The sequence below is a fragment of the Hemitrygon akajei genome, chromosome 2, assembly GCF_048418815.1.
Source record: "Hemitrygon akajei chromosome 2, sHemAka1.3, whole genome shotgun sequence".
Taxonomy (NCBI): Eukaryota; Metazoa; Chordata; class Chondrichthyes; order Myliobatiformes; family Dasyatidae; genus Hemitrygon; species Hemitrygon akajei.
The window spans coordinates 1,443,509-1,470,964 of record NC_133125.1 but is presented as its reverse complement, the minus strand read 5'-3'; the positions used below and the strand labels follow the sequence as shown (position 1 = coordinate 1,470,964).

General features: G+C 44.1%; 1 protein-coding gene across 1 annotated transcript in view; it reads left to right on the top strand.

Annotated features, from left to right (window-relative positions):
- Positions 1–27,456, top strand: part of mccc2 (methylcrotonyl-CoA carboxylase subunit 2) — a 176,452-nt gene that overhangs the window by 126,238 nt on the left and 22,758 nt on the right. Inside the window, exons 13-16 of the mRNA XM_073066056.1 lie at positions 279–345; positions 1,875–2,031; positions 11,876–11,990; positions 27,350–27,435. Of these exons, the coding sequence (XP_072922157.1) occupies positions 279–345; positions 1,875–2,031; positions 11,876–11,990; positions 27,350–27,435 (425 nt within the window). The remainder of the gene's footprint in view (positions 1–278; positions 346–1,874; positions 2,032–11,875; positions 11,991–27,349; positions 27,436–27,456) is intronic.

Below are 27,456 nucleotides of genomic sequence, written 5' to 3'. Positions count from 1 at the left end.
CGCTTCTGTTGTTATTTAAAATGTATGATGTTGGCATAGTATTTGCTTTAAGGGAAGTGATAAATATAGGAAAAAAGTTAATAATTTAGCAGTATTTAACTTGTATTCAGAGTTGTGGTGTTCTAATGGAATTTTGTGGTCTATTTCACCCTGATAATGGTTGCATGAAATGGGAAGTTTTCTGCTGTTAGTGAATTACTGCTGTCTTGGACATTTATTTCAGTGACCTAGAATACAAAACCCCAACATCCTCTAACCAAACCACTTTTTAATTGCAGGGAACACATTTTATTGAACTTTGCTGTCAGCGGAATATCCCCCTCATTTTTCTACAGAACATCACAGGTGAGAAAAGCAAAGAACAGTCCATATTCAACCTCCTCTTACAATTCTGTAGGGGTATACTGAAAACAGTTTTGATCCAAATTTATTTTTAATTACTGTTTTGCTCTGTTTAGAGCACCCAATGCCAGTGCAAAGATGAAATGCTAATAAGAACCTTAAACTTTGTTTGAGTAACACTTGGATACTGTGTGCCCACGCACAATGAGACTACATTTATTTTAATTGTAATTTTAACAAATGTTACTTCAGTGGTTTAATTGCAACCCACTCACTAGCATGCTCCTTGACTGAGCCCCAATGAAGGAACCTTTTAAGGGGAAAAAACTGTAAAAGACAGACAGCAAAACAAAATAATCAACATTAGCCAGGAATTATATTGACAGACATCTCAGTACCTCTCCTTTATTTAGTTATCTATCCATTTCCCAGCAATCCACAGACCCCTTGGTTAATGGCTGGGGTCCATGGCAATAAAGGGTTGGGAACCCTGATTTAGAGATCCAGCCCAACAAGCCTCGCCACCCCGTAACCTTACCTATTTGACTCTAGCCTGTACAACTTACAATGCCCAGTTAACCTACTACCTGGTACATCTTGGGCTGTGGGAGGAAAGCAGAACACCTGAAGGAGATCCATGTACATGCAGGAAGAACATACAAACTTAGCGTCAGGAGAGATACCAGAGGATTGGAGAATAGCCGATGTTGTTACGCTGATTTAAAAAGGATCTAAACAGAAACCAGGAAGTTATAGGCCAGTGAGTTTGACCTGTGGGAAAGTTATTGCAAGATACTCTAAAGGACCAAATATATAAGTCTTTGAATATAGATGGAATGGATAAGGATAGCCAGAATTGTGCATGATAGAAACCAATCTTAGAGATTTTTGAGGAAGTTATCAGGAAAGTGGATGAAGGCAAGTTAGTGCATGTTGTCTACGTGGACTTCCCTGAGGTGTTTGACAAGGTCCTGCATGACAGACTAGTCAAGAAGGTTCAGCCGCTCAGCATTCAGGATGAGGTAGTAAATTGGATTAGACATTGGCTTTGTAGGAGAAGCTAAAGAGTGGTAGTAGATGGTTGCCTCTCTGAAAGGAGGCCTGTGCTACAGGGATCAGTGCTGGGTTTTTTTGTTGTTTGACATCTATATTAATGATCTGGGTGATAATTTGGTTAAGTGGATCACCAAATTTGCAGATGACACCAAGAATGGGGTGTGTGGACAGTGAGGAAGACTACTGTGGCTTGCAGAGGGATCTGCATCAGCTGGAGAAGTGGTCTGTAAAATGGCAGATGGAATTTTATGCAGACAAATGTGAGGTTTTGCACTTCAGTAGACCCAACCAAGGTAGGTCTAACACAATGAATGGGAGGGCATTGATAAGTGTGATAGAACAAAGGGATCTGGGAATACAGGTCTATAATTGATTGAAATTGGCATCACAGGTAGATAGGGTTGTAAAGAAATGTGTTGTAGACTTTCCTGAAGCTTCAGTATGATGTGATTAATTGGTGCTGTTTATCTTTTAAGGCTTCATGGTTGGAAGAGAATATGAAGCTGGTGGAATAGCTAAGGACGGGGCGAAAATGGTGACCGCTGTTGCATGTGCAAATGTTCCTAAAATCACTGTAATTGTTGGTGGTTCCTATGGAGCAGGAAACTATGGAATGTGCGGAAGAGCATACAGGTATGGTGGAATTCTTTGAAGAAATAACAAGCAGGATTGATAAAGGTTGATGTTGCATACTTGGATTTTCAGAAGGCCTTTGAAAAGATGCCATACATGAGGCTGCTTAATAAGCTACGAGCCTGTGGTATTACAGGAAAGATTCTAGCATGGATAAAGCAGTGGCTGATTGGCAGGAGGCAAAGAGTGGAAATAAAGGAAGCCCTTTCTGGCTGACTGCCAGTGACTAGTGGTGTTTCACAGGAGTTTGTGTTGGGGCTGATTGTTTTTACATTATATGACAATGATTTGGGTGATAGAATTGATACTTTATTGCAACGTTTGCAGAAGATATGAAGACAAATGGAGGGACAACACAAGTGAATCTGCAGATGCTGGAAATAAATAAAAACACAAAATGTTGGCAGAACTCAGCAGGCCAGACAGCATCTATGGGGGGAGGTAGTGACGACGTTTCAGGCCGAAACCCTTCATCAGGAGGGACAGGTAGTTTTGAGGAAATAGGCTACAGAAGGACTTAAACAGATTAGGAGAACAGGCAAAGAAATAGCAGATAGAATACAGTGTCGGAAGGTGTATTAGGGTTGCCAACTGTACCAGATAATCTGGGACGACCCGTACATTGGGCTAAATTGGTTTGTCCCATACGGGACTGCCCTTGTCCTGTATTTGACTGTTACTACTCTGTAATCACCAGAGGGCAGACTTACAGACAGATCCTAGATCTGATACAACAGCGTGTGTGCATGTTGTGTGTGCTATTGACGCCACGCATGAGTGATTCACCTGTCATCCAATCACAGGCCCCCTTATGCACATCAGTTGTGTGCTATATTTTGCTAATTCCTGCCAAAACAAAAAGTTTCAGTAATGTCTGGAGTTGTTCGTTCGGTTTGGCTTGTGCCAATAAGAATAAACCTCCAAAAAGAAAAGACTGTGCAGCTATAACAAGCAATGGGAAGAAAAAAAGACGTGGGTTAAGCCCGTCAGCGGTGACTCAACGTCAACGAAGGCCTTCTGTACTTTATGCCGTCGGGAACTCTCAATTGGCCATGGAGGTGAGAATGACCTAACTCAGCGTGCTTCTACAGAAGTGCACAAGAAGGCCACACTAGCTAAAGGTGCAAGCGATATTGGTGCATTCTTCGTGAAATCTACTGTGGAAAATGACAAAATCGCAGCAAGTGAAGCCTCGTATGTGTACCACAGACTCAGCTACAACAGCACTGAACTGTGTTGCTAAGCTCAACGGTGCTTTGTTTAATTACTCAAATGTTGTGAAGAAGATGCACTTGGGAAGAACGAAAGCTGAGATGATTACAATGAATGTTTTAGAACCAAAGACTGCGTGGGATGATCTGTCCCCTACCGAAGAAGGTGGGCCCGCGGAGCCCATGTATATCTCAGCTGCCACCCATGCCTCAAGCAAGGGAGATAGAAAGATAATTCCAGTGTGCGTGAGATATTTCTCTGTGTCTGATGGAGTGCAGTGTAAGTCACTTGACTTTTATGAAGACAGTGATGAAACTGCAAATGGCATACATCAAGCTCTGATGAGCTGTCTGGAAAAGTATGAACTGGATATTAGACACATCACAGCCTATTCAGCAGATAATGCCAATGTAAACTTTGGAAAACACCACTCATTTTACCAATTATTGAGCAGTGCCAACAATTGCATTCTGAAAGCTAATTGCCCAGCTTACATAGCTCATAATGCCTGCAAGCACATCTGTGATCAGCTGTCAGTGGATATTGAAACAATTGTTCTAATGGTCTACAGCCTCTTCTCAATATCTGCTTCCCAAAGAGAGGAACTGCATTCATTTTTTGCCTTTGTTGACATTGAGTGGCGTGAAATTCTGCGTCATGTTTGCACATGATGGCTCTCTCTTCATCCAGCTGTCAAACATCTCCTGCAAAGCTGGCCAGCTCTGAGTCATATTGCAGATCCCTTGAGAGCTGACCCTGTGGCATTGAAGAGGATTTTTGAGGATGAAGGAAAAATTGGAGCTACTGAAATTTATCTGTGCTTTTTCCACAACATGGGGTGTGTTTTTGACCAACTCGTAAAAAAGCTGGAGGAGATAAAACTCTGCATCACAGATGCTACAAGGAAGTCTGAAAGTTCAAAATGAAGATGCTTCAGTGGAAATAGGACAGCTTTTTTGGATACCAGATCAAGCAGCTGATGGACAAGCAAGTGCCAGCACAAAGGTCCACGCAGCAACAGGACTTTGTGAAGTTCTATGACTCTGTCATTACATACATTGACAAGTGGTTTGATTTCTCACCGGAAAATGTAATGATGAAACTGAAACCGATTGGCCTCTGTGAGGAGCTCTCCTTCACTGACCTGGAGCAGGTGGTGGCTACCCTCAAAATGACAGAGACAGTCAATATAGACCAACTCTATGAAGAGTTTTGTGCCAGCCGGGAGGAAGTACAGAAAGCCAGACAGGATACCACAAAATCCACCAATGAGAAGTGGGTGGCAGTTTTCCAAAACATAGGGAAAACCAACGATCAACATGTTCAGGATTGCCTCAGTGTGCCAAGCTCAAATGCCTTTGTAGAGAGGATCTTCTCTCTGATGACCATTAAATGGTCAGACTCAAGAAACAGATGCAGCACAGAGCTGATCAAAAATGAACTTCAAATATCTGTGAACTGTGACTTCTCTCTGGCTGTGCAAAAGGACAAAGGACTGCTTGAATCAATCAAGAGCAGCAAGAAATATCCATGGAAAAAGTAGACTTGGTGAGTCCCCCCCCCCCACCTTTTCCTCTTTTGCAGTGATTATGTGTCTGCTCTATAGGCACATACAGACAGGGTTGTTTTGTGTTATTTCATGTCTGACTGGTAGTCAGATTATGCTCTGTATTATGCTTTGTCATAATTTGGTGTTAGAGTGAAGATATCTATACATCGTTCATATATTGCATTAGTTTACCTATTCAGGTCGCGCGCTCTCTCTCTCTCTCCTCTCCTCTCCTCTCCTCTCCTCTCCTCTCCTCTCCTCTCCTCTCCTCTCCTCTCCTCTCCTCTCCTCCCCTCCCCTCCCCTCCCTCCCCCCTCCTCTCCACCCCTCCCCTCCCCTCCCCCCATTACCATTTGCTAGCTGCCAACCTCCTCAGTCACTTCACCCCGGGCCTGCACCATACCCACACCGCCGTGGCTCGCCACCTTTTGTCCCTTATTTGGGAGTGAGAAAGTTGGCAACCCTGAGGTGTATGGTCATACATATCTTAGAAAGGGTGTGCTGAAATTGGAGAGGATTTGAAGGGGGTTCATGAAAATGATTTAAGAATTCAGTGGCTTGTCATATGAAGAGCATTTGATGGCTCTGGGCCTGTATTTACTAGTATTCAGAAGAATGAGGGATGACCTCATTGAAACCTATCAAATGGTGAAAAGCCTTGATGGAGTGACTGTGGAGAGGATGTTTCCTCAGGTGGGAAGATCTTAAGTCTAGAGGACAAAACCTTAGAATAGAGGGGCATCCTTTTACAACGGAGGTGGGGAGCAATTTCTTTACCCAAAGAGTGGTGAATCTGTGGAATTCTTTAAAAGCTGTGGAGGCCAAGTCTTCCTGTATATTTAAGGTAGAGGTTGATAAGTTCTTAATTGGTCAGGGCATGAAGGGATACAGGGAGAAGGCAGGAGATTGGGGCTGAGAGGAAAAATGGTTCAGCCATGATGAAATGGCAGAGTGAACTTGATGAGCCAAATGCCCAAATTCTGCTCCTTTATCTTATGGTAATTAGTTGGACAGCTAGTATGTCTGTGATATTGCGGCGATGGCAAGATGGCGGCGTGACACAGCAGCTTGCAGCAGCTACTCCAGAGCTGATATCTGATATCTGTTATTTGTTAAGCGGGGTGCCGTGCGCAATCCTAATCTGATGAAAAACGGATGTGGGAGCATGGAGGAACATCTGGAAATCTCCAGGAAAGCCCTCTTCATTGGTGCTGCTGCTGTGAGGTCCGGGTCTCTGCTGAGAAGAACAGGCCCCCAGTCCTCGGGGTCGCGTTGCTGGTGGCCGTTGGCGGGGGCATCTTAATACGCTCGGCAGAGGATAGTGCTCGGAGAAGCTGTGTCGGAGGGGATGGAGGTTCGACGGACTCGGAGTCCGCTGCGGTTAGGGCGCTTTCACTGCGTGCTGTGTCTGCAAGGCTGGGTTCGACAGAGCTTTCATTGTGTGCTGCGTCAGCAAGGCTGAGTCCAGCGGCGCCATGGAAGTCCATAGCGGGGGTATTCCCTTCTGCTGCCTGCGTGGGGTGATGAGTCAATCGGGACCCTGAGGACTTATGGAAACTGTGTGGTGGTTACTTTCGAACTTATAGTCTTTTAACATCTTCGAACTATTTTTTACTGTGCCCAATGTCTGTTTTTTATCAATTATGCTGTTGTTTGCTCTGTTGTAACTATATGTTGTAACTATGTGGTTTTGTGCAGGTCTTGTAGCTTTCGTTTTTGGTCTTGTTTTGTCTGGTGGGTTTGGAGCTCCTTTCTGGGGAATGCGCTAAGATGGTGGCGCAATATTAATATGCAGCAGCCTCTCCGGACTCTGGATGGGGATTGCCAAACATGTGGATTTTCTGGTGTAGTCTGTTTTGTCATATGCTTTTGTGATATCATTCTGGAGTAACGTTGTCTCATTTTTTAACTGCATTGCGTTGTGGCTTCTAAATGACAATAAACTGAATCTGAATCTGTATCTGAATATTGGCCAGATAAACCTTGTTCCTTATAATTGAAGATTAAGATGAGGTTAGTTGTTCAAAAAAAGGAAGGGCACAAGCTTCTTGGAATGAATATTTTTGTCGTCTTTTCTATATTTTCTTTTGTCCCTATAAATAACTGGAAGCAAATGAATCTAAAGGTAGTATATAGGGAAATATACAAACTTTAATCAATTTACTTTGAACATTGAAGGAGGTTTTGTCTACAGCAAATGAAGAACACAATCATAAATTAGAATCCCTATTCTCTCTAGTTAGGCCATCCAAAGAATTTCAAAATGGAAATCCAGTGCATGACAAATAACTGCAAGTGAAATGAACTGTGTCTGTGTACTGGGCGAGTGAGAGAGGAAGAAAATGAAAACTACTCTGAACTAACAAATCATTAAGATAGAGTAAAGTGAGGAAAAGCAGTAAGCTCTGCATGGTTATCAATTACATTAATCTTCATGGATAGGAGTGTACTAATGATGTTGAATATCTGTTTCAGGATAAGTGGAACATATTTTAAATCATTTGACATCTTGGAGATCAGATGTTTAGCTTTGAGACCCTTAGGACATGTGTCAGATGTAGACAGAAGTCCGGTGTAAGTGTCAAAAGAAATACAGCAGCTCACAACCTGCCTATCCACGTCATCAGCCATCTCCCCAGCAGTTCCCACATTAGCTTCATGAAATACTTTGGGACCAACGAAACCAGAGTGGAATCCAGTCAACATCAATCCCAGGGAACTGTTTAAAGGGAAGATGCAACATTCTAAATGCTGAGGAACACACACAAAGTGCTGGTGGAACACAGCAGGCCAAGCAGCATCTATAGGAAGAAGTACAGTGGACATTTCGGGCCAAGACGTCGACTGTACTTCTTCCTATACACGCTGCCTGGCCTGCTGCGTTCCACCAGCATTTTGTGTGTGTTGCTTAGCATTTAGAATGTTGCATCTTCCAGCATCTGCAGATTTCCTCATGTTTGCAATTCTAAGTGCTGAAACCTGTTATCATTTTCAGAGTTTTGGTGACAAGAAAAAGAAAAGCCTCATTTAACAATCTACTGAGTAAAAGAATTAGAATCTGGCCTGTCATAGTCGTTGGACACAGAAGGCTATTTAATATTTTCTGTAGTTCCTTATCTAAGACATTTAAGCTTCAAAGATCAAGTCTGAATTGACAGTCTGGTAATGCAGGTTTATTTTGATGTTTTGCAGTCATATGGCTAGCATAATATTTTTAAGGTGATTGGAAGAAAGTACAGAGGTAAGTATTTTTACAGAAGACTTGACACTTATTTCAAAGGCAATAGAATATAAAAGCAAGGAGATAATGCTGAGCAAACACTAGGAAATCTGCAGATGCTGGAAATTCGAACAACACACTGCTGGTGGAACACAGCAGGCCAGGCAGCATCTATAGGGAGAAGCACTGTCGACGTTTCGGGCCGAGACCCTTCATCAGGACTAACTGAAAGGAAAGATACTAAGAGATTTGAAAGTAGGAGGGGGAGGGGGAAATGCAAAATGATAGGAGAAGACTGGAGGGGGTGGGATGAAACTAAGAGCTGGAAAGGTGATTGGAAAAGTGATAGAGAGCTGGAGAAGGGAATGGATCATGGGACGGGAGGCCTAGGGAGAAAGAAAGGGGGAGGGGAGCACCAGAGGGAGATGGAGAACAGGCAGAGTGATGGGCAGAGAGAGAGAAAAAAACAAACAGCTAAATATGTCAGGGATGGGGTAAGAAGGGGAGGAGAGGCATTAACGGCAGTTAGAGGTCAATGTTCATGCCATCAGGTTGGAGACTATCCAGCCGGTATACAAAATGTTGTTCCTCCAACCTGAGTGTGGCTTCATCTTGACAGTAGAGGAGGCCACGGATAGACATATCAGAATGGGAATGGGACGTGGAGTTAAAATGTGTGGCCACTGGGAGATCCTGCTTTCTCTGGCAGACAGAATGTAGGTGTTCAGTGAAACAGTCTCCCAGTCTGCGTCGGGTCTTACCAATATATAAAAGGCCACACCAGGAGCACCGGACGCAGTATACCACACCAGCCGACTCACAGGTGAAATGTTGCCTCACCTGGAAGGATTGTCTGGGGCCCTGAATGGTGGTGAGGGAGGAACTGTAAGGGCAGGTGTAGCACTTGTTCCGTTTACAATGGTAAGTGCCAGGAGGGAGATCGGTGGGAAGAGATGGGGGGTCAAGTGGACAAGGGAGTTGCGTAGGGAGCGATCCCTGCAGAAAGCAGAAAGGGGGGGAGGGAAAGATGTGCTTGGTAGTGGGATCCCATTGGAGGTGGCAGGAGTTACGCAGAATTATACATTGGACCTGGAGGCTGGTGGAGTGGTAGACGAGGACAAAGGGAACCCTATCCCGAGTGGGGTGGCGGGCGGATGAGGTGAGGGCAGATGTGTGGGAAATGGGAGAGATGCATTTGAGAGCAGAGTTGATGGTGGAAGAAGGGAAGCCCCTTTGTTTAAAAAAGGAAGACATCTCCTTTGTCCTGGAATGAAAAGCCTCATCCTGAGAGCAGATGCGGCAGAGACGGAGGAATTGTGAGAAGGGGATAGCATTTTTGCTAGAGACAGGGTGGGAAGAGGAATAGTCCAGGTAGCTGTGAGAGTCTGTAGACTTATGGTAGATATCAGTAGATAAGCCATCTCCAGAGATGGATACAGAAAGATCAAGAAAGGGGAGGGAGGTGTCAGAAATGGACCAGGTAAATTTGAGGGCAGGGTGAAAGTTGGAGGCAAAGTTAATGAAGTCAACGAGCTCAGCAAGCGTGCAGGAGGCAGCACCAATGCAGTCGTCGATGTAGCGTAGGAAAAGAGGGGAACAGATACCCATAGAGGTATCCTTGTCCACTCGTCCCCCCCATCCCTTCCCACCAATCTCCCTCCTGGCACTTATCCTTGTAAACGGAACAAGTGCTACACCTGCCCTTACACTTCCTCCCTCACCACCATTCAGGGCCCCAGACAGTCCTTCCAGGTGAGGTGACACTTCACCTGTGAGTCGGCTGGTGTGGTATACTGCATCCGGTGCTCCCGGTGTGGCCTTTTATATATTGGTGAAACCTGACGCAGACTGGGAGACCGTTTCGCTGAACACCTATGCTCTGTCTGCCAGAGAAAGCAGGATCTCCCAGTGGCCACACATTTTAATTCCACGTTCCATTCCCATTCTGATATGTCTATCCATGTCCTCCTCTACTGTCAAGATGAAGCTACACTCAGGTTGGAGGAACAACATTTTGTATACCGGCTGGGTAGTCTCCAACCTGATGGCACGAACATTGACTTCTCTAACTTCCATTAATGTCCCTCCTCCCCTTCTTACCCCATCCCTGACATATTTAGTTGTTTGTTTTTTTCTCTCTCTCTGCCCATCACTCTGCCTGTTCTCCATCTCCCTCTGGTGCTCCCCTCCCCCTTTCTTTCTCCCTAGGCCTCCCGTCCCATGATCCTTTCCCTTCTCTAGCTCTGTATCACTTTTGCCAATCACCTTTCCAGCTCTTAGCTTCATCCCACCCCTTCCAGTCTTCTATCATTTCGCATTTCCCCCTCCCCCTCCTATCTGAAAGATTTGAAATTTCAAATCTCTTAGTATCTTTCCTTTCAGTTAGTTCTGATGAAGGGTCTCGGCCCGAAACGTCGACAGCGCTTCTCCCTATAGATGCTGCCTGGCCTGCTGTGTTCCACCAGCATTTTGTGTGTGTTGTTTGAGATAATGCTGAGACTTTGTAAGAGCCTAGTCAGGCTGCACTTGGAGTATCAACAGTTTTGGGCCCCATATCTCAGAAAGGATGTGTTGTCATTGGAGAGAGTCCAGAGGAGGTTCACGAGGATGATTTCGGAAATGAAGGGATTAACATATGAAGAGCGTTTGACAGCTTTGGACCTGTACTCACTGGAATTTAGAAGAGTGCAGGGGATCTCACTAAAGGTGTACAAGATGATGAGAGGCATTGATCGTGTGGATAGTCGGAGGCTTTTTCCAGGGCTGAAATGGCTAGCACGAGAGGGCACTGTTTTAAGGTGCTGGGGAGTTAGGTACAGAGGAGATGTCAGGGGTAAGTTTTTTATGCAGAGAGTGGTGAGTGTGTGCAAAAGGCTGCCAGCGACAGTGGTGGAGGCAGATACGATAGGGTCTTTTAAGAGACTCCTGGATAGGTACATGGAGCTTAGAAAAATAGATGGCTAGGTAATTTCTAAAGTGAGTACATGTTCAGCGCAGCATTGTGGGCTGAAGGGCCTGTGTGCTGTTGGTTTTCTATGTTTCTATGAAACCTACCGAATGTTGAAAGGACTAGATAGGGTGGATATGGAGAGGATGTTTCCTGTGGTGGGGAATCTGCAGCTACAGGGCACAGCCTCAGAGGGGTGACCTTTTAGAACAGAGGTAAGGAGGAAATTTTTTTAGCCAGGGAGTAGTGAATCTGTGGAATGCTCTGCCAAGGACTACAGTGGAGGCCAAGTCCGTGGCTATATTTAAGGGAGAAGTTGATCATTTCCTGATCGGTCAGGGCATTAAAGAATCTGGCAAGAAGGCAGGTGTACGGGGTTGAGTGGGATCCAGGATCACCCATGATGGAATGGTGGAGCAGGTTCGATGGACTGAATGGCTTAATTCTGCTCCTACATTTTATGGTCTGTATGTGAAATATGCTGCCAGTGGTGGTGATAGAGGTGGATACATTAGGGACATTTAAGAGACTTAGGTAGACACGTGGATGACAGGAAAATGGAGGGTTATTTGAGAGGAAAGGGTTAGAATGATTTTAGAGCAAGATAAAAGGTTAGCACAACATCATGGGCTGAAGGGAATGTACTGTACTGTGTTTCAGGAAGAATAACGCCTTCTGAAGTGTGAAGTTATATTTTTGAGTAGAAGTGTTTATTTTGTTGTATTTATTAATCAACTTCATGAAAATGAAAAGGTTTGAGGGATGGGCTGGAACAATTGGGATGAGTAGCTGCAATCATAGACCAAATGGCCTGTTCCTGATATCCAGTCATATTGAATGGTGGAGGGGACACCAAATGGCCTGTTCCTGCTCCAATTTCAAATCTTTATAATCAAGTTTTCTGTTTACCCATCAGTCCAAGGTTCCTCTACATGTGGCCCAATGCTCGTATCTCAGTGATGGGTGGTGAACAAGCTGCAACTGTTTTAGCTACAATTACAAAAGACCAACGGGCGAGGGAAGGAAAGGAGGTTAGTATGAATATGTGATCCTTTCATATGATATAAGCTGATGTAATACATTTGGCATAGTAGGGCACAGGTCAATAATTGTTCCAGGTAATTATGGAGAGGGTTCACAGGAGGTTCATGAAAATGATTCCAGGATTGAATGGCTTGTTGTATGAAGAGCGTTCGATGGCTCTGGGCCTGAATTCACTGAAATTCAGAAGGATGAGGGATGACCTGGTTGAATCCCATCAAAAGGTAAAAGGTCTTGATAGAGTGGATGTGGAGAGGATGTTTCCTATGGTGGGGGAGTCTAAGACAGAGGACGCAGCCTCAGAATACAGGGGTATCTTTTTAGAATGGAGATGAGAAAGAACTTCTTTAGCCAGAGAGGTTGAATCTCTGGAATACTTTGCCACAGGCAGCTGTGGAGGCCAAGTCTGTTTGCATATTTAAGGCAGAGGTTGATATATTCAGGACAGGAAAGGATACAGAATGAGTTTGTGGCACAATTAGAGATTGGTTGGTATGATGTTGTGGGCATCTCTGAGTTATGGCTGAAAGAAGGCCATAGTTAGGAGGCAGGAGGGCATAGGCGGTGGTATGGCTCTGCCAGTATGAAATTGAATTACTTCTTCAGAAAAAGGTGACATAGGGTCAGAGAATGTTGAATCTTCATGGGTGGAGTTAAGAAACTGCAAGGATTAAAAAAAATTATGGGAATTATATATAGGGTTCCAAATAGCAACCAAGATAAGGGTTGAGATTGCAAAGGGAGCTGGAAAAGACATGTAATAAGGATAATGATAAATTTGTAATGGGGGATTTCAGTATGCAAGAGGATTGGAAGAATCAGGTTGGTATTGGATCACAAGAGAAGGAATTTGTTGAATGCCTATGAAATGGCTTTTTAGAGCAGCTTGTGTTTGAACTCAAGGAAAGGCTAGCTTAGATTGGGTGCTGTGCATTACCCAGATCTTATTATGAGCTTAATGTAAAGGAACCCTTAGGAGACAGTGAGCATATTGCGATTGAATTTGAGAGGGAGAAGCATAAGTCACATCTATCAGTATCATGATGGAATAAAGGGAATTACAGAGACATGAGAGAGGAGCTTGCCCAGGTGGATTGGAGGATACTGGCAGGGTTGACGGCAGAGCAGAGATGGCTGAAGTTTCTGGGAATAGTTCACAAGGTGCAGGATAAATATGTCCCACAGAGGAAGAAGTTCTCAGATGCAGGGGTAGGCAACTGTGGCTGACAAGAGAAGTTAAAGACTACATAAAAGCGAAAGAAAGTGTGTATAAGGTAGCAAAAGTGAGTGGGAGGTTGGCTGATGAGGGAACTTTTAAAATCCAACAAAAAGCAACTAAAATATTATAAGAAGGGAAAAGATGAAATATGAATGAGAATATTTCTCACTCTCTTATTGGCTGCCGGTGGCAACTAGTGATGTGCCACAGGGGTTGGTATTAGGACGGATTCTTTTTACGTTGCATATTAACGATACAGATGAAGGAATTGATGGCTTTGTGACCAAATTTGCAAATGATACTAAGATAGAAAACATCCTCTCCACATCCACTTTGTCCAGACATTTCAGTATTTGATAAGATGCAAGGAGATCCCTAGTATTCTTCTTTTGTGTATATCACAGAGCTATCAGATACTATTCATATGACAAGCCATTCAATTGTGGAATCATTTTCACAAAGCTCCTTTGAACCTTCTCCAATTTCAACTTCTGAACTCTTCTTTTAAACTTAATGCTGCGTCACCAGCAAATTACCTCTTGCGCTGATCAGCCCCCCAAAAGAAAACTGAAAGCTCTCAAGCTCATTTTAAACTTCATGCTGCATTACCAACAAACGACTTCTCATGCTGATTTCAGCCTGCAGAAAGAAATCCGCCATGCTAAACATTTACTGTTCTGGCTCTGCTTCACTATAGCTGAAACGTGTACCATTAACAATAGACAATAGACAATAGCTGAAGAAGTAGACCATTCGGCCCTTTGAGCCTGCACCGCCATTTTGAGATCATGGCTGATCATCTACTATCAATACCCGGTTCCTGCCTTGTCCCCATATCCCTTGATTCCCCTATCCATAAGATACCTATCTAGCTCCTTCTTGAAAGCATCCAGAGAATTGGCCTCCACTGCCTTCCGAGGCAGTGCATTCCAGACACCCACAACTCTCTGGGAGAAGAAGTTTTTCCTTAACTCTGTCCTAAATGACCTAACCCTTATTCTCAAACCATGCCCTCTGGTACTGGACTCTCCCAGCATCTGGAACATATTTCCTGCCTCTATCTTGTCCAATCCCTTAATAATCTTATATGTTGCAATCAGATCCCCTTTCAATCTCCTTAATTCCAGCGTGTATAAGCCCAGTCTCTCTAACCTCTCTGCGTAAGACAGTCCGAACATCCCAGGGATTAACCTCGTCAATCTACGCTGCACTTCCTCTACAGCCAGGATGTCCTTCCTTAACCCTGGAGACCAAAACTGTACAAATACTCCAGGTGTGGTCTCACCAGGGCCCTGTACAAATGCAAAAGGATTTCCTTGCTCTTGTACTCAATTCCCTTTGTAATAAAGGCCAACATTCCATTAGCCTTCTTCACTACCTGCTGCACTTGCTCATTCACCTTCAGTGACTGATGAACAAGGACTCCTAGATCTCTTTGTATTTCTCCCTTACCCAACTCTACACCATTCAGATAATAATCTGCCTTCCTGTTCTTACTCCCAAAGTGGATAACCTCACACTTATTCACATTAAACGTCATCTGCCAAGTATCTCCCACTCACTCAGCCTATCCAAGTCACCCTGAATTCTCCTAACATCCTCATCACATGTCACACTGCCACCCAGCTTAGTATCATCAGCAAACTTGCTGATGTTATTCTCAATGCCTTCATCTAAATCGTTGATGTAAATCGTAAACAGCTGTGGTCCCAATACCGAGCCCTGTGGCACCCCACTAGTCACCACCTGCCATTCCGAGAAACACCCATTCACTGCTACCCTTTGATTTCTATCTGCCAACCAGTTTTCTATTCATGTCAATGTCTTCCCCCCAATGCCATGAGCTCTGATTTTACCCACCAATCTCCTATGTGGGACCTTATCAAATGCCTTCTGAAAATCGAGGTACACTACATCCACTGGATCTCCCTTGTCTAACTTCCTGGTTACATCCTCGAAAAACTCCAATAGATTAGTCAAGCATGATTTATCCTTGGTAAATCCATGCTGGCTCAGCCCAATCCTATCACTGCTATCTAGATATGCCACTATTTCATCTTTAATAATGGACTCTAGCATCTTCCCCACTACTGATGTTAGGCTGACAGGTCGATAGTTCTCTGTTTTCTCCCTCCCTCCTTTCTTAAAAAGTGGGATAACATTAGCCATTCTCCAATCCTCAGGAACTGATCCTGAATCTAAGGAACATTGGAAAATGATTACCAATGCATCCGCAATTTCCAGGGCCGCCTCCTTTAGTACCCTAGGATGCAGACCATCTGGACCTGGGGATTTGTCAGCCTTCAGTCCCATAAGTTAACTAATAGGTTAACTAAACCTATTTACTTGTCTGGACTACTTCGGAACAACTTAATTTCACTGGCACTTGTTGTTCTGCAGCAGCTGTGCATTGCAATATATCTATCAGAATCAGAATCAGGTTTATTATCACCGGCATGTGTCGTGAAAGTTGTTAACTTAGCAGCAGCAGTTCAATGCAATACATAATATAGAAGACATTTTTAATCTCTCCCTCTCCCAGTGTAGAGTCCTCTCCTGATTCAAAACATCCACCATTGTCCCTGTCAAGGTAACATGTCTGAACAACTGGCGTCCTGATGCACTCACCTCAATAATAAGCAAATGCTTTGAGAGGCTGGTCAAGGACTACATCTGCAGCATGCTACCATCCAAACTAGACCCTTAGAATTCGCCTACCAACACAACCTATCGATAGATGATGCAATAGCCACAGCTCTACACACCATCCTTGCACATCTGGAGAAGGTTGCTTATGTGAGACTGCTTTTCTTGGACTACAGTTCAGCATTCAACGCCACAATTCCCTCCAGGCTTGACAAGAAGCTCAGAGACCTCGGTTCACCCTGCCTTATGTAGCTGGATCCTGGACTTCCTGTCAGATGACTGGCAGGTGGTTAAGAGTGGGCTCCCTCACCTCTGCCCTTCTGACCCTCAACACAGGTGCTCCTCAGGGCTGTGTACTAAGCCCCCTCCTTTGCTCTCTGTATACCCAAGACTTGTGTCACCACCCACAGCTCCAATCTGTTAATTAAATTTGCTGACTGATTGGCCTAATCTCAAAAAAAAAGAGGCAGCCTACAGAGAAGAAGTCACCACCCTGACACAGTGGTGTCAAGAAAACAACCTCTCCCTCAATGACACAAAAACAAAGGAGCTGGTTGTGGACTATAGGAAAAATGGAGACAGGCTAGCCCCTATTGACATCTGTGCTTCCCTCAATCATAGGACTCTACAGAGAATGGTTCAGACAGCCCAGCGCATCTGTAGGTGTGAACTTGCCGTTATTCAGGACATATACAAAAACAAGTGTGTAAAAGGGACACGAAGGATCATTGGAGACCCAAGTCACCTCAACCACAAACTGTTCCAGCTGCTACCATCTGGGAAACAGTACCGCAGTATAAAACCCAGGACTAATAGGCTCTAGGACAGCTTCTTCCACCAGGCCATCAGACTGTTTAACTCATGCTGACACAGCTATATTTCTATGTTATATTGACTGTTCTCTTATGAACTCAGCCTTTTCTCCTTGGAGCGACAGAGGATGAGAGGTGACCTGATAGAGGCATTGATTGTATGGATAGTCAGAGGCTTTTCCCCAGGACTGAAATGGCTAGCACAAGAGGGCATAGTTTTAAGGTGCTTGGAAGCAGGTACAAAGGAGATGTCAGGGGTAAGTTTCTTAAGCAGAGAGTGGTGAGTGCGTGGAATGGGCTGCCAGTGTCAGTGGTGGAGGCGGAAATGATAGGGTCTTTTAAGAGATTTCTGGATGGGTATGTGGAGCTTAGAAAAATAGAGGGCTATGGGTAAGCCTAGATAATTCTAAGTAAGGACATGTTCAGCACAGCTTTGTCGGCCGAAGGGTTTGTATTGTGCTATAGGTTTTCTATGTTTCTACGTTTCTATTCTGTTGTACATACTATTTATTATAAATTACTATAAATTGCACATTTAGATGGAGACGTAATTTAAAGAATTTTACTCCTCATGTATATGAAGGATGTAAGTAATAGTCAATTCAATAAATAAGTAAATTAGAGTATACGTATGTTGAATAGGTTAAAAATTGTGCTAAAACAGAAATAATATATGTTAAAAAAGTGAGGTAGTGTTCACAGGTTCAATGTCCATTTAGCAATTGCATGACAGAGGGGAAGAAGCTGTGTGCCTTCAGGCTTCTGTACCTCCTACCTGATGGTAACAGTGAGAAAAGGGCATGGCCTGGGTGCTGATGGTCCTTAATAATGGATGCTGCCTTTCTGCGACACCGCTCCTTGAAGATGTCCTGGGTACATTGTAGGCTAGTACCAAGATGGAGCCAACTAAATTTATGACCCTGTATGACTTATTTCGCTCCTGTGCAGTAGCCCACTCCCATACCAGACTGTGATGCAACCTGTCAGAATGCTCTCCACGGTACATCTGTAGAAGTTTTTGAGTGTATTTGTTGACTACCAGATCTCTTTAGACTCCTAATGAAGTATAGTCGCTGTCCTGCCTTCTTTATAGCTGCATTGATATGTTGGGACCAGGTTAGATCCTCAGAGATCTAGACACCCAGTATCTTGAAGCTGCTCACTCTCTCCACTTCTAATCTCTCTATGAGGATTTGTATGTGTTTCTTCGTCTTATTCTTCCTGAAGTCCACAATCAGCTCTTTCATCTTACTGACGTTAAGTGCCAGGTTGTTGCTGCTGGCATATCTCACTCCTGTATGCCCTCTTGTGTCCATCTGAGATTCTATCAACAATGGTTGTATCATCAGCAAATTTATCGATGATATTTGAGCTATGCCTAGCCACTCAGTCATGGCGATAGAGAGAGTAGAGCAGTGGGCTAAACACACACCCCTGAGGTGCACCAGTGTTAAAGTTGAATCTGAATAAAGCTCGGGAGATCAGCTTCTTATAGATACAACAGTTTATTGCCCCCCCCCCCCCCCGCAGGAGTTTGAGACCCAGTTGTCGAAGGGAAGGCACGTAAGCACTGCTACCATCCAACAAGTAAGCCCCTTAGTCAGGTTACAACTGTATATTTATACATAGTAAGTCCCATACATTACTGTTGCAGATGTTATTAGAATTGGTACTCCCACCAAGTCTGTTGGTGCAAAACTTAGTTACGGTTAAGAGCATTTGTTTAATTACAGATTAACAATTACAGGCTGGATATGTACTGTCCAGTCCTTATCAGTTATTCCCTTTACAAGGCCTGACTTAATTATAGACGGATGTTTATTCCAGCCCTTATTGGTGAGTCCTTCTCCCCCTACTCAAACGAGGGTACAATGTATAATGTTATCAATGTCGATGTCTCTCTCTGCATACCAAAGGAGAACTAGTATAAGCTGTGTTTTTTTTAGCTAACTGCTGAAGACAGAGTTTACTTCAGTTCAAAAATTCCTATTCAGTCCTAATTATTCTTTTAGCCAGAGGTTATGAATCTTGTATTTCCTGGGTTATATGCTCAGAAAGGGACCACATGTTACTATATTCGTCGGGTATGTAGCTACAGCATTCTTTCCCTATAATGGCACATGTTCCTCCTTTTTCTGCCAGAATGAAATCAAGGACCATCCCGTTCTATAGGACTGTTTGCCGGATGGCAGTCATTTCAGTGGATATTTCTGTTACTTGGGCCTGTGTTTCTGTCAAAGCCCCTGTAGTATTGTTGGCCAGCTACTCAAGTGCTGTAGCCAAATTGATTATCTCTTGTAAATTCCTGGCTACTTCATAGGAGGGAAAAGCAATCATCAAAAATCGCTCATTCTCAGTTATTCCTCTCCGCTGCCTGTTCCAATGGGGGTGATCCTGCAGCTGGGCCTTGACTCTCAGATTGGGTACTAAATATGCACGGTAACAACAGTCGGTCCATCCTTTGCTGGGACTTTGCGTGTCCCAACTGCTGGCAGTTTCCCTTGGGAGTCATATATAGGCCTGATTTCCACACACCCAGTGGGTGCTATTTACTGGTTGGGGAGGGTCTGCAGTGCTATAGGTGGTACAGCTGCTATTTCCCAGAAACAATGCATCTACCCCTCCCTGGAAGTTACAGTAACAGGTGACATTTACTACTCTGCTGCTGGGCACCTGCAGGTATGGCCAGGATGCATGTCTCCCAGTATATGAGGTTCCATTTGGTGGGGGCCTGAGATACCATCCCTCAAAACACTTGACAGCCACAGTCACCTCTGACTGGACTACAATTCCGTGCCTCACTTCCCCAGGTGTTATTTGAGAAATCCCAGGCTGAGAGTTCTTCACTCTGGTTGAGTGGGATTACTGATATAGGATTCATAGTTTTACCATGCTGCAGAATTTCAGCGCAAAGCCAGCAGCCCCCTAATTCTACCTGTTTGGCATAAGTGTGACAGAGAGACAGAAAGGTGTTGACATGGGGGACCCCCAGATGCTGGGGTGAGCCATCTCAAAGACATAAGCATGAACACCACTATCAACCAATGTATTTCCCTTTAGTCCGAGAGAGTCCTACTCGATTCCTTCGGTAACACGTTCACAGTCTGTTCGATGTATCCACTGAGATTGCCCCTTCAGTTTCACAGTCATGGGAGTGGTCAGTAACACCTGATATGGTCCTCTCCACCGAGGTCTGAGTTTCCCTTGATCCCAATTCTTGATCAGGACAAAATCCCCAGTTTCTAGGGTGGGATAGTCACTCCTCTCTGTGGGGTAATTCTCTTCCTTGTGAGCCTGTCGTACCTGTGAATGTAATGCTTGGAGAATCTTGGTTAGTTGACATATATATTTCTCCATCTCTTCCCCCAGGATATGCATATCCAATTTTTGCTGGTAGATTTTCTAGGAGCAATGGTACAGAAGATCTTGGTCCCCAGAATGTCCTCATGGGCCTTCCATAAATGATTTCAGCTGGTGACAACCCTGTTTTCCCCTGTGGGGTAACCCTCATGTGCAATAGGCTAGCGGTAGGACCTTCAACCAAGTGAGTCCAGTCTCTGCCATTAGTTTGGCCAGTTTACTCTTCAGAGTGCCATTGGCTCTTTCCACAATGTCAGCGGCCCATGGGTGGTGTGCACAGTGGAACTGTTGCTTGATAGCTAGTTCATTACATACCCCTTCGTTTACTTTCGCCACAAAGTGTGGGCCATTGTCAGAGCTCGGCATTTCTGGCAGGCCGTACCTGGGAATTATTTCCCGTAATAATACTTTCACAATAGTCATAGCAGTATTATTGGTAATTGGAATAGCTTCAATCCATCTACTAAACACATTTATAATAACCAAGCAGTATCTATAACAATGTACTCTAGGCAATTCAATAAAATCAACTTGTAGACATGAAAAAGGTCCACCTGTCAAGGGAGTCGTACCCGGTGTGCAGGGTACAGGTTACCAACCATTCCCTCCTTTCCCAGGTGTGTACAATTATGTATATAATCGACCAATATTGGTAAAAACTGTGTAGGAACACAAACCTGTCCCGCTGGGGTGATCCAAGAACCTAGGTTGGGGTCTTTCTGGGACCACAGTTTGTGCTCCTCCTGAAAAGTATGTACCTCTCACATATCAGGCAAACTTGTTCTGCTTAAGTCACGGAGGGTTGCTTGACGGGAACCCAAGGGGACTACAACTACTGAGGATTGTACCTCACTCTTCGCTGTTTCATCTGCTAAAACATTGCCTTTATCAACCCAGTCGGACATGCAGGTTTGGGCTGCACATTTAATAATAGCCAAAACTTGAGGTAGCTGTAGAGCGGTGAGTAAGTCGTTTACAAAGGTAGGATTACTAATGGGGTGGCCAGAGGAAGTCAGGAATCCCCGATGTTCCCAGAGAGCCCCATAGTCACGTGCAGCTCCAAATGCATAACGAGAGTCTGTGTAAACGTTCACACTTTAGTCTGTTGCTAGGATACAGGCAAGAGTAAGAGCATACAGCTCAGCTTTCTGGGCTGAAACAGCAGCTTCAAAAGAGACCTGCCCAATTACTTCACTGTCCGTCGCTATCGCATAGCCAGAGTATCGTTTCCCTGCTGGATCCACAAAAGAGCTTCCATCCTCATAAAATGTTGCCTTGGGCTTGAGGGGGTATTGCAGAATGGATGAGAGAGTCTGTCTTTTTTTCAAGGTGATCCGGACAGGGGGACAGTTGGTGCGGCCGACTTCATGGCCTGAGATTGCCCAGAGATGGGGTACAATGTCTTGGGTTCAGTCAATATTAAAAGAGTGTCTTACCAGATGTCCTGTCTTCACCTCAGACTCTTTCCAGTATTGGAGCTGGCCCGCAGCCAAGTCGTGTCAGTCTCCCATGGTGCTGGAGGTTTGTTTCACCAGAGTGTAGGCAAGGAACCCTAGACTCTTTGGCTTGAACCCAGCGCAAACTCTAACGGTAATATGAGGAACCACCAGTCCTGTCTGTCACCAAACGAAACCCAGAACTTTGGCCAGTAATGCACTGCCTTCTCTTCCTTTAACTTCTCCAGTCACCGTGACTGGAAACTTCTGTCCCTCAAAGGGTGCATAATATTGGCTTTCCTCAGTTGAGCACCCAGTGGGATCATAGCACAGTCACATGAGGGTCTGCCTCCGGCAGAGGGGGGTTCAGACAAAATGGAGTCCAAATTAAGTGCCCACCACTGGGAGGTCGGAAACTGGGGAAGCTGTCGGTTGTTCTCTAGTCCCAGGGTGATACCCTTGTCTGTGCATAGAATCGCAACTTCCAACGGACAGAGCAAGTCTCTCCCTGCTGGACTACACCCCAGACTGGTGGTAACTGTAAATGAAAGCTCACATTGGTTCCCCTGGAATTCCACCTGCAGTGGCCGGGTACGTGAATGCATATGTTCCATGCCTTCAAACCCAGACAGAGTGATTGTAGTGTCCGATAGCTGGAATCCCTGTTCCGATACTACTTCCTGATCAAGAGTGGATATGGTTGCCCCCGTATCAATCATAAAAGGAATTGGAATTCCAGCAACTTGCAATATTACATTGGGCTCTTCCTGAGGGGTGGTACTCATGGTAGGAAGCATCCTTGCTTGTCAATTTCTAGACGGGTTTTTTTTTTTTTTTTTTTTTTTTTTTTAAATAAACTTTTTTTATTGTTTTCAAATTGTTACAGAATAAATGTGCATGAAAAAAAAAGTGTTACCCAGCCCCCTCCCCTTAACCCCTCCCCCCTAACATCCCTATTAAGAAAATAAGAAAGAGAAAAAAAAGGAAATGCCTGGATGTTGGAAGATCCCCACATGCTCCACGGAGTTCTCATTTTTTTTAAAATATATGTTAAAGTTCTTTTTCTTTTCAATCTATAATAATACCTAATCTTTCCACTTTCGTGGTATCCTGGGAAATCTTTATAAAAGTCTCCATGTTGCTATGTGTGTCCCCACCATTCATCCAGGCAAAAAGATAGAAAAAAATTAAAATATAAAGGAAAAAAAAAAATACCCCCCTACTAATGTTGTGGAAAAAAGACACAACATTACCCCCCTCTGCTGTACGGGTCATGGCAACCGCCATGATTACACACGTGAATCCCGCAGTAACCGATCCACAGCCTCCCAGCTCCCCCGCAACATAAAAAAGTATATGTATAAGAAGAGAAAAAAAAATACTATTCTCATTTAGTATTTCTAAAATTTTGCTTTTCTCTTCTGTAATATCCATAAATGTCCATCACTTCTGTTCCTTGGGTCTATCTACATCTTTAATCCATTACGTTTGGAAGCCTCTATGTGTAGTTAGCGAATAGATGGAAGTTCTTGTACAAACTCCTCCGCTTTTCGGTAGTCGGAAAAAAAAAATTTTCTGTCCTCCAAAAAAATTATCAGTGTTGCTGAATGACGCATTGTAAATTTATAACCCTTTTCCCATAAGGCTTTTTTCGCTGGGTTAAATTCCTTCCTTCTCTTCAACAGGTTGTAACTTATATCAGGATAAAAAAGAATTGGTTTCCCTGCTATCATCAGTGGCCCGTTTCTATTTTTGGCACTTTGGGCAGCGGCCTTCAGGATCTTTTCTTTGTCTTGGTATCGTAAGCATTTTATCAAAATTGATCGTGGGTTTTGGTCAGCTCGAGGTCTTGACCTTAAAGATCTATGCGCCCATTCAATCTCAATTGGAGTTTCTCTTTCCATTTTCAATTTTTTAGGGATCCATTTTTGAAAAAAATTTATTGGATCTTCTCCTTCTATATCTTCTTTAAGTCCAACAATTTTAATATTATTTCGTCTACTGAGATTTTCAAGCTTATCAATTTTTTCCATAAATTGTTTTCTTTCTGATGTCCAAGCAGTATTTTCCTTTTCCATTTTGTCCATTCTTTCAACCATGTCTTCCGTTGTAGTTTCCAAGTTCGTAATTCTTTTTTCCATTTTTTCCTGTCTCTTTGTCATTTTATCAAGCATAGTCTCCATATTGGTCATTTTTTTTTCGAGTTTTTTTTGGTTATTTTTAATTACTTTTAATGTGTCTAATTTACGCATTATTTGCCTCAAAGTCTTTTCTATATTTCTAGAAGGACTTTTACCTCCTTCAGCTGATCCTTCCGAGAGATTTGATTCTCCCTCCGATTCACTATCACTTTCAGTTGCAGTGGTAGCTGGGCTTTGTAGTTCTTTTTGTTCCTGTTTGCGCATGCTCCATCCTTCGCGTTTGCGCAGTTCACGATGGTTTTTTCCTTTGGAAGTGGCAAGCGTTGCCACCATCTCCTGTTCAGTATCACCGGCGATACAATGTACCTGAGATCGCGGCTCCTCGGTAGACGTGGGCCTCGCTCTTGTTCCAACTTGCGTAGTCTTCCCGGTATTAGTTTTCTTCATCTTCTTTCCTTGAGGCATAGCTTGACACAGTCCGGAGTCGTTTATAAGCAACTTTTAGAGAGTATTGACTAACTTTTCTTCATTTAAACATTAATTTATTAACTTTTTACGGGAGAGCTGGGTCCCTGCGCCTCGATCCTACGTCATCACGTGATGTCCCCCCCCTCTAGACGGGTTATTGTCCCCACAAGTCCCTTGGTAGGTTTTTGTTCTCAGTTCTGATTCCCAGATATAGGCCACTCGCGTCCTTCTCCCTGCTGAATATATTCACCTTTAATATTAGTTCCCTACGGGGTTGATCGGGATTCAAAAGCTGGGTCCCAGTAATATGTCAAAGCTTGTCGCATTCGATTTCGGTCATTATCAGGCCAATCCATATTATTTGTTTTAATCATGTTGGCTAATTTAGTTGGTAAGCATTGGAGCAGTAAGGCATTGAACTGGGGGGATGGATTCCCATTATTAAAGGCTTGGTCTCCTGCGAAAGTGCCGTAGCAGGCCACAAATCGCTCTTGATAGTCTGGTCCCGATTCCCCAGGGTTAGGTTTGTATTCAGGTACTTTAGTGATGTTTACAGGTTGCTGGAGAGCCCTTTCCAAGGCTTGAATAATCTGATCTGTCTGTTCGTTCTCATTATGGATTCCCGTCTGTAACTCCTAATAGGTTTGGTATCTCAATTCTGCCTTCCATTTGTGCTCCTCATCAGCTGAGAGAATCATGCAGCAGAGACCGAATAAATCTTGTGGGGTTGCATTATACACTTGTATAGTACTGCGGACATATTGAGCAAACTGTGCTGCAGACTTTTCTATCTGGGGCCTGATTCATGATCATTATCACTTCTTGAGGCTTCCAGGGTGCATACACAGGAATCACTGAGGGCTATCCTTCCTCCACTGCTCATGGACTGGGCAGCATTCAGGTGGGCAATTATCTTGGTGGAACCATTAACTCCGGGGTTTTATTGGATTCTTCCCTCCCCGTCTTGGAACAATCCTCGGTATTCCTTTTCTGGATCTCAGGGTATAGGGACCTCGCATTCCCTGCCGCCACTGTTTTACCCAAGAGGCCACCGTATCGGAGTACTGGGAGTATTGGAGTTCAGGAGCCCTGGGTGTACTTGGCCCCTGGTAAGGTGGGGGGGGAGGGGGAAGGTGCAGTGGGTGCCCACTCCTCATCGCGGTCACTGTCCTTAAACAGGGTCGGTATGCCAGACATGGGATTCCTTGTTTCCCTATTAGTTCGAACTTTAGACTGACGTTCCTGTCCTCTCCTATCTAGGTCAGCCTTGGTTTGCTTACGTTGTTTTTCCTGTTCTCGGTTTCAGCGCCCATTCACCCATTCACACTCTGCCTTTAGCGTCTCCCAACCTTCTGCAGTACGTACCTCTCTCCCTTTGTCACACACATTATTCCTCCAACTTGCTAATAATATACTGTTCCACTTCGCATCTGCCTTATCCTTCCATTCCTTTTCAACAATTTCCATTTCTTTCCACAGTTCTTTTTCCACATCAAATTTACTGCTTGCTCTCATGAGGTAATATCCCAGGTTCCCCCCAATAGCCACATTTTGTTCCCCAATTTCTTACTCAGTGCTGCAGTCAACATTTGCAAATCTTTTTCCTTATCTGGAAAACTCTCACATGCATTGTGTAGGGCTGCTCCTGGCCCACTCGTATCACTCGACTGCAATTGACCCATGTTCTCTAAGTAATTTACTTGGCACAAAGCCTCCTGCTCAATTAATAAATCAGATAAATTTACCTGGCTTGGCACCTCCTGCCCAATTAATAAATTAACCCGGCTTGACACTTCCTGCTCAACTGATAAAGTCGACCCGGTACGTCTGCCTCCTGCCCAATTAGTAAAATTTACCCCGTACCACCTCCTGCTCAATTAATAAATTGACCTGGTGAGAATTGGTACATGTTCCTTTGTCTTACCTTTCCTGAAGTCCACAATCATCTCTTTCGTCTTACTGATATTGAGTGTGAGGTTGTTGCTGTGACACCACGCTCACTAGTTGGCATATCTCACTCTTGAATGCCCTCTTGACTCCATCTGAGATTCTACCAACAATGGTTGTATCATCAGCAAATTTATTGATGATATTTAAGCTATGCCTAGCCACACAGTCATGGGGATAGAGAGAGTAGAGCAGTGAGCTAAGCACACAGCCCTGAGGTGCACCAGTGCTGATCGTCAGGGAGGAGGATATATTTTGAAAGTTTCAAAAGCACATTTAATGTCAGAGAAATGTATACAATATACATCCTGAAATGCTTTTTCTTTGCAACCATCCACGAAAACAGAGGAGTGCCCCAAAAAATGAATGACAGTTAAATGTTAGAACCCCAAAGTCCCCCCCAGCTCCCCTCCCTCCCATGCATAAGTGGCAGCAAGCAACAATCCCCCCCTCTCCCCCACCAGCAAAAAAAAATTGGCACCCACCACCCTGCACTCGAGCATGCAGCAAGGCAACAGGAAAGACACAGACTTGTAGTACTCCAAAGACTACGCATTTCACCTGGTATTCAATATACCACAGGCTCTCTACCTCCCCCTAATAAGGGAGAAACAGGTATGTCTGTTTCACAGCGAGCAAGGAGACTTAACAAACAACTCGCTGGTTTACAATGTTTAAAGTACGTTGTGTCACACACAGCCAAAGATCGTCTGCCTCCCACGACAAACCGGTCTGTCGATATACCCGCCTTTGAGATTATCACCAATCCACACAGATTGTGGTCTTCTGGTTGGGAAGCTGAGAATCCAATTGCAGAAGGAGGTACAAAGGCCCTGGTTCTGTAACTTTTCAATCAGAGTTGTGGGAATGATGGTGTTAAATGCTTAGCTAGAGTCGATTGACAGCAACCTGACATTGGTGTTTTTGTGTATAATTAAATGAGGAGTGCAAAAAGAGAGAGCAAACAAAATAATGAGAATAGTGAACATGTGTTCATTGTCTGTTCAGAAATCTGATGGCAGAGGGGAAGAAAAACATTAAGTGACTGTCATCAGGGTCCTGTATCTCCCCTCTAATGGTAGTATGAGGAAGAGAGCATTTGCCAATATTTCCCAAACCCATGAATTCTGAGACCAAAGTACACAGCACTCTAATTTGGAGATGTGTTGTAATGTAGGGATGGGCAAAAATGTTGACTTTTCCCAAAAGATGAATTCGGGAAAGATGGAAACCGTTGCCACATTAAATGTAAATCCAAAATTTGCAGATTCTGGAAATCTCATCAAATGCCGATTGTTTTAATGTGTGTTGTTTCTGTAGTTCTCTGCAGAAGATGAAATGGCTCTAAAGGAACCAATCATTCGGAGGTTTGAAGAAGAAGGCAGCCCTTACTACTCCAGTGCCAGGTAAAGTAAAACATCTAATTC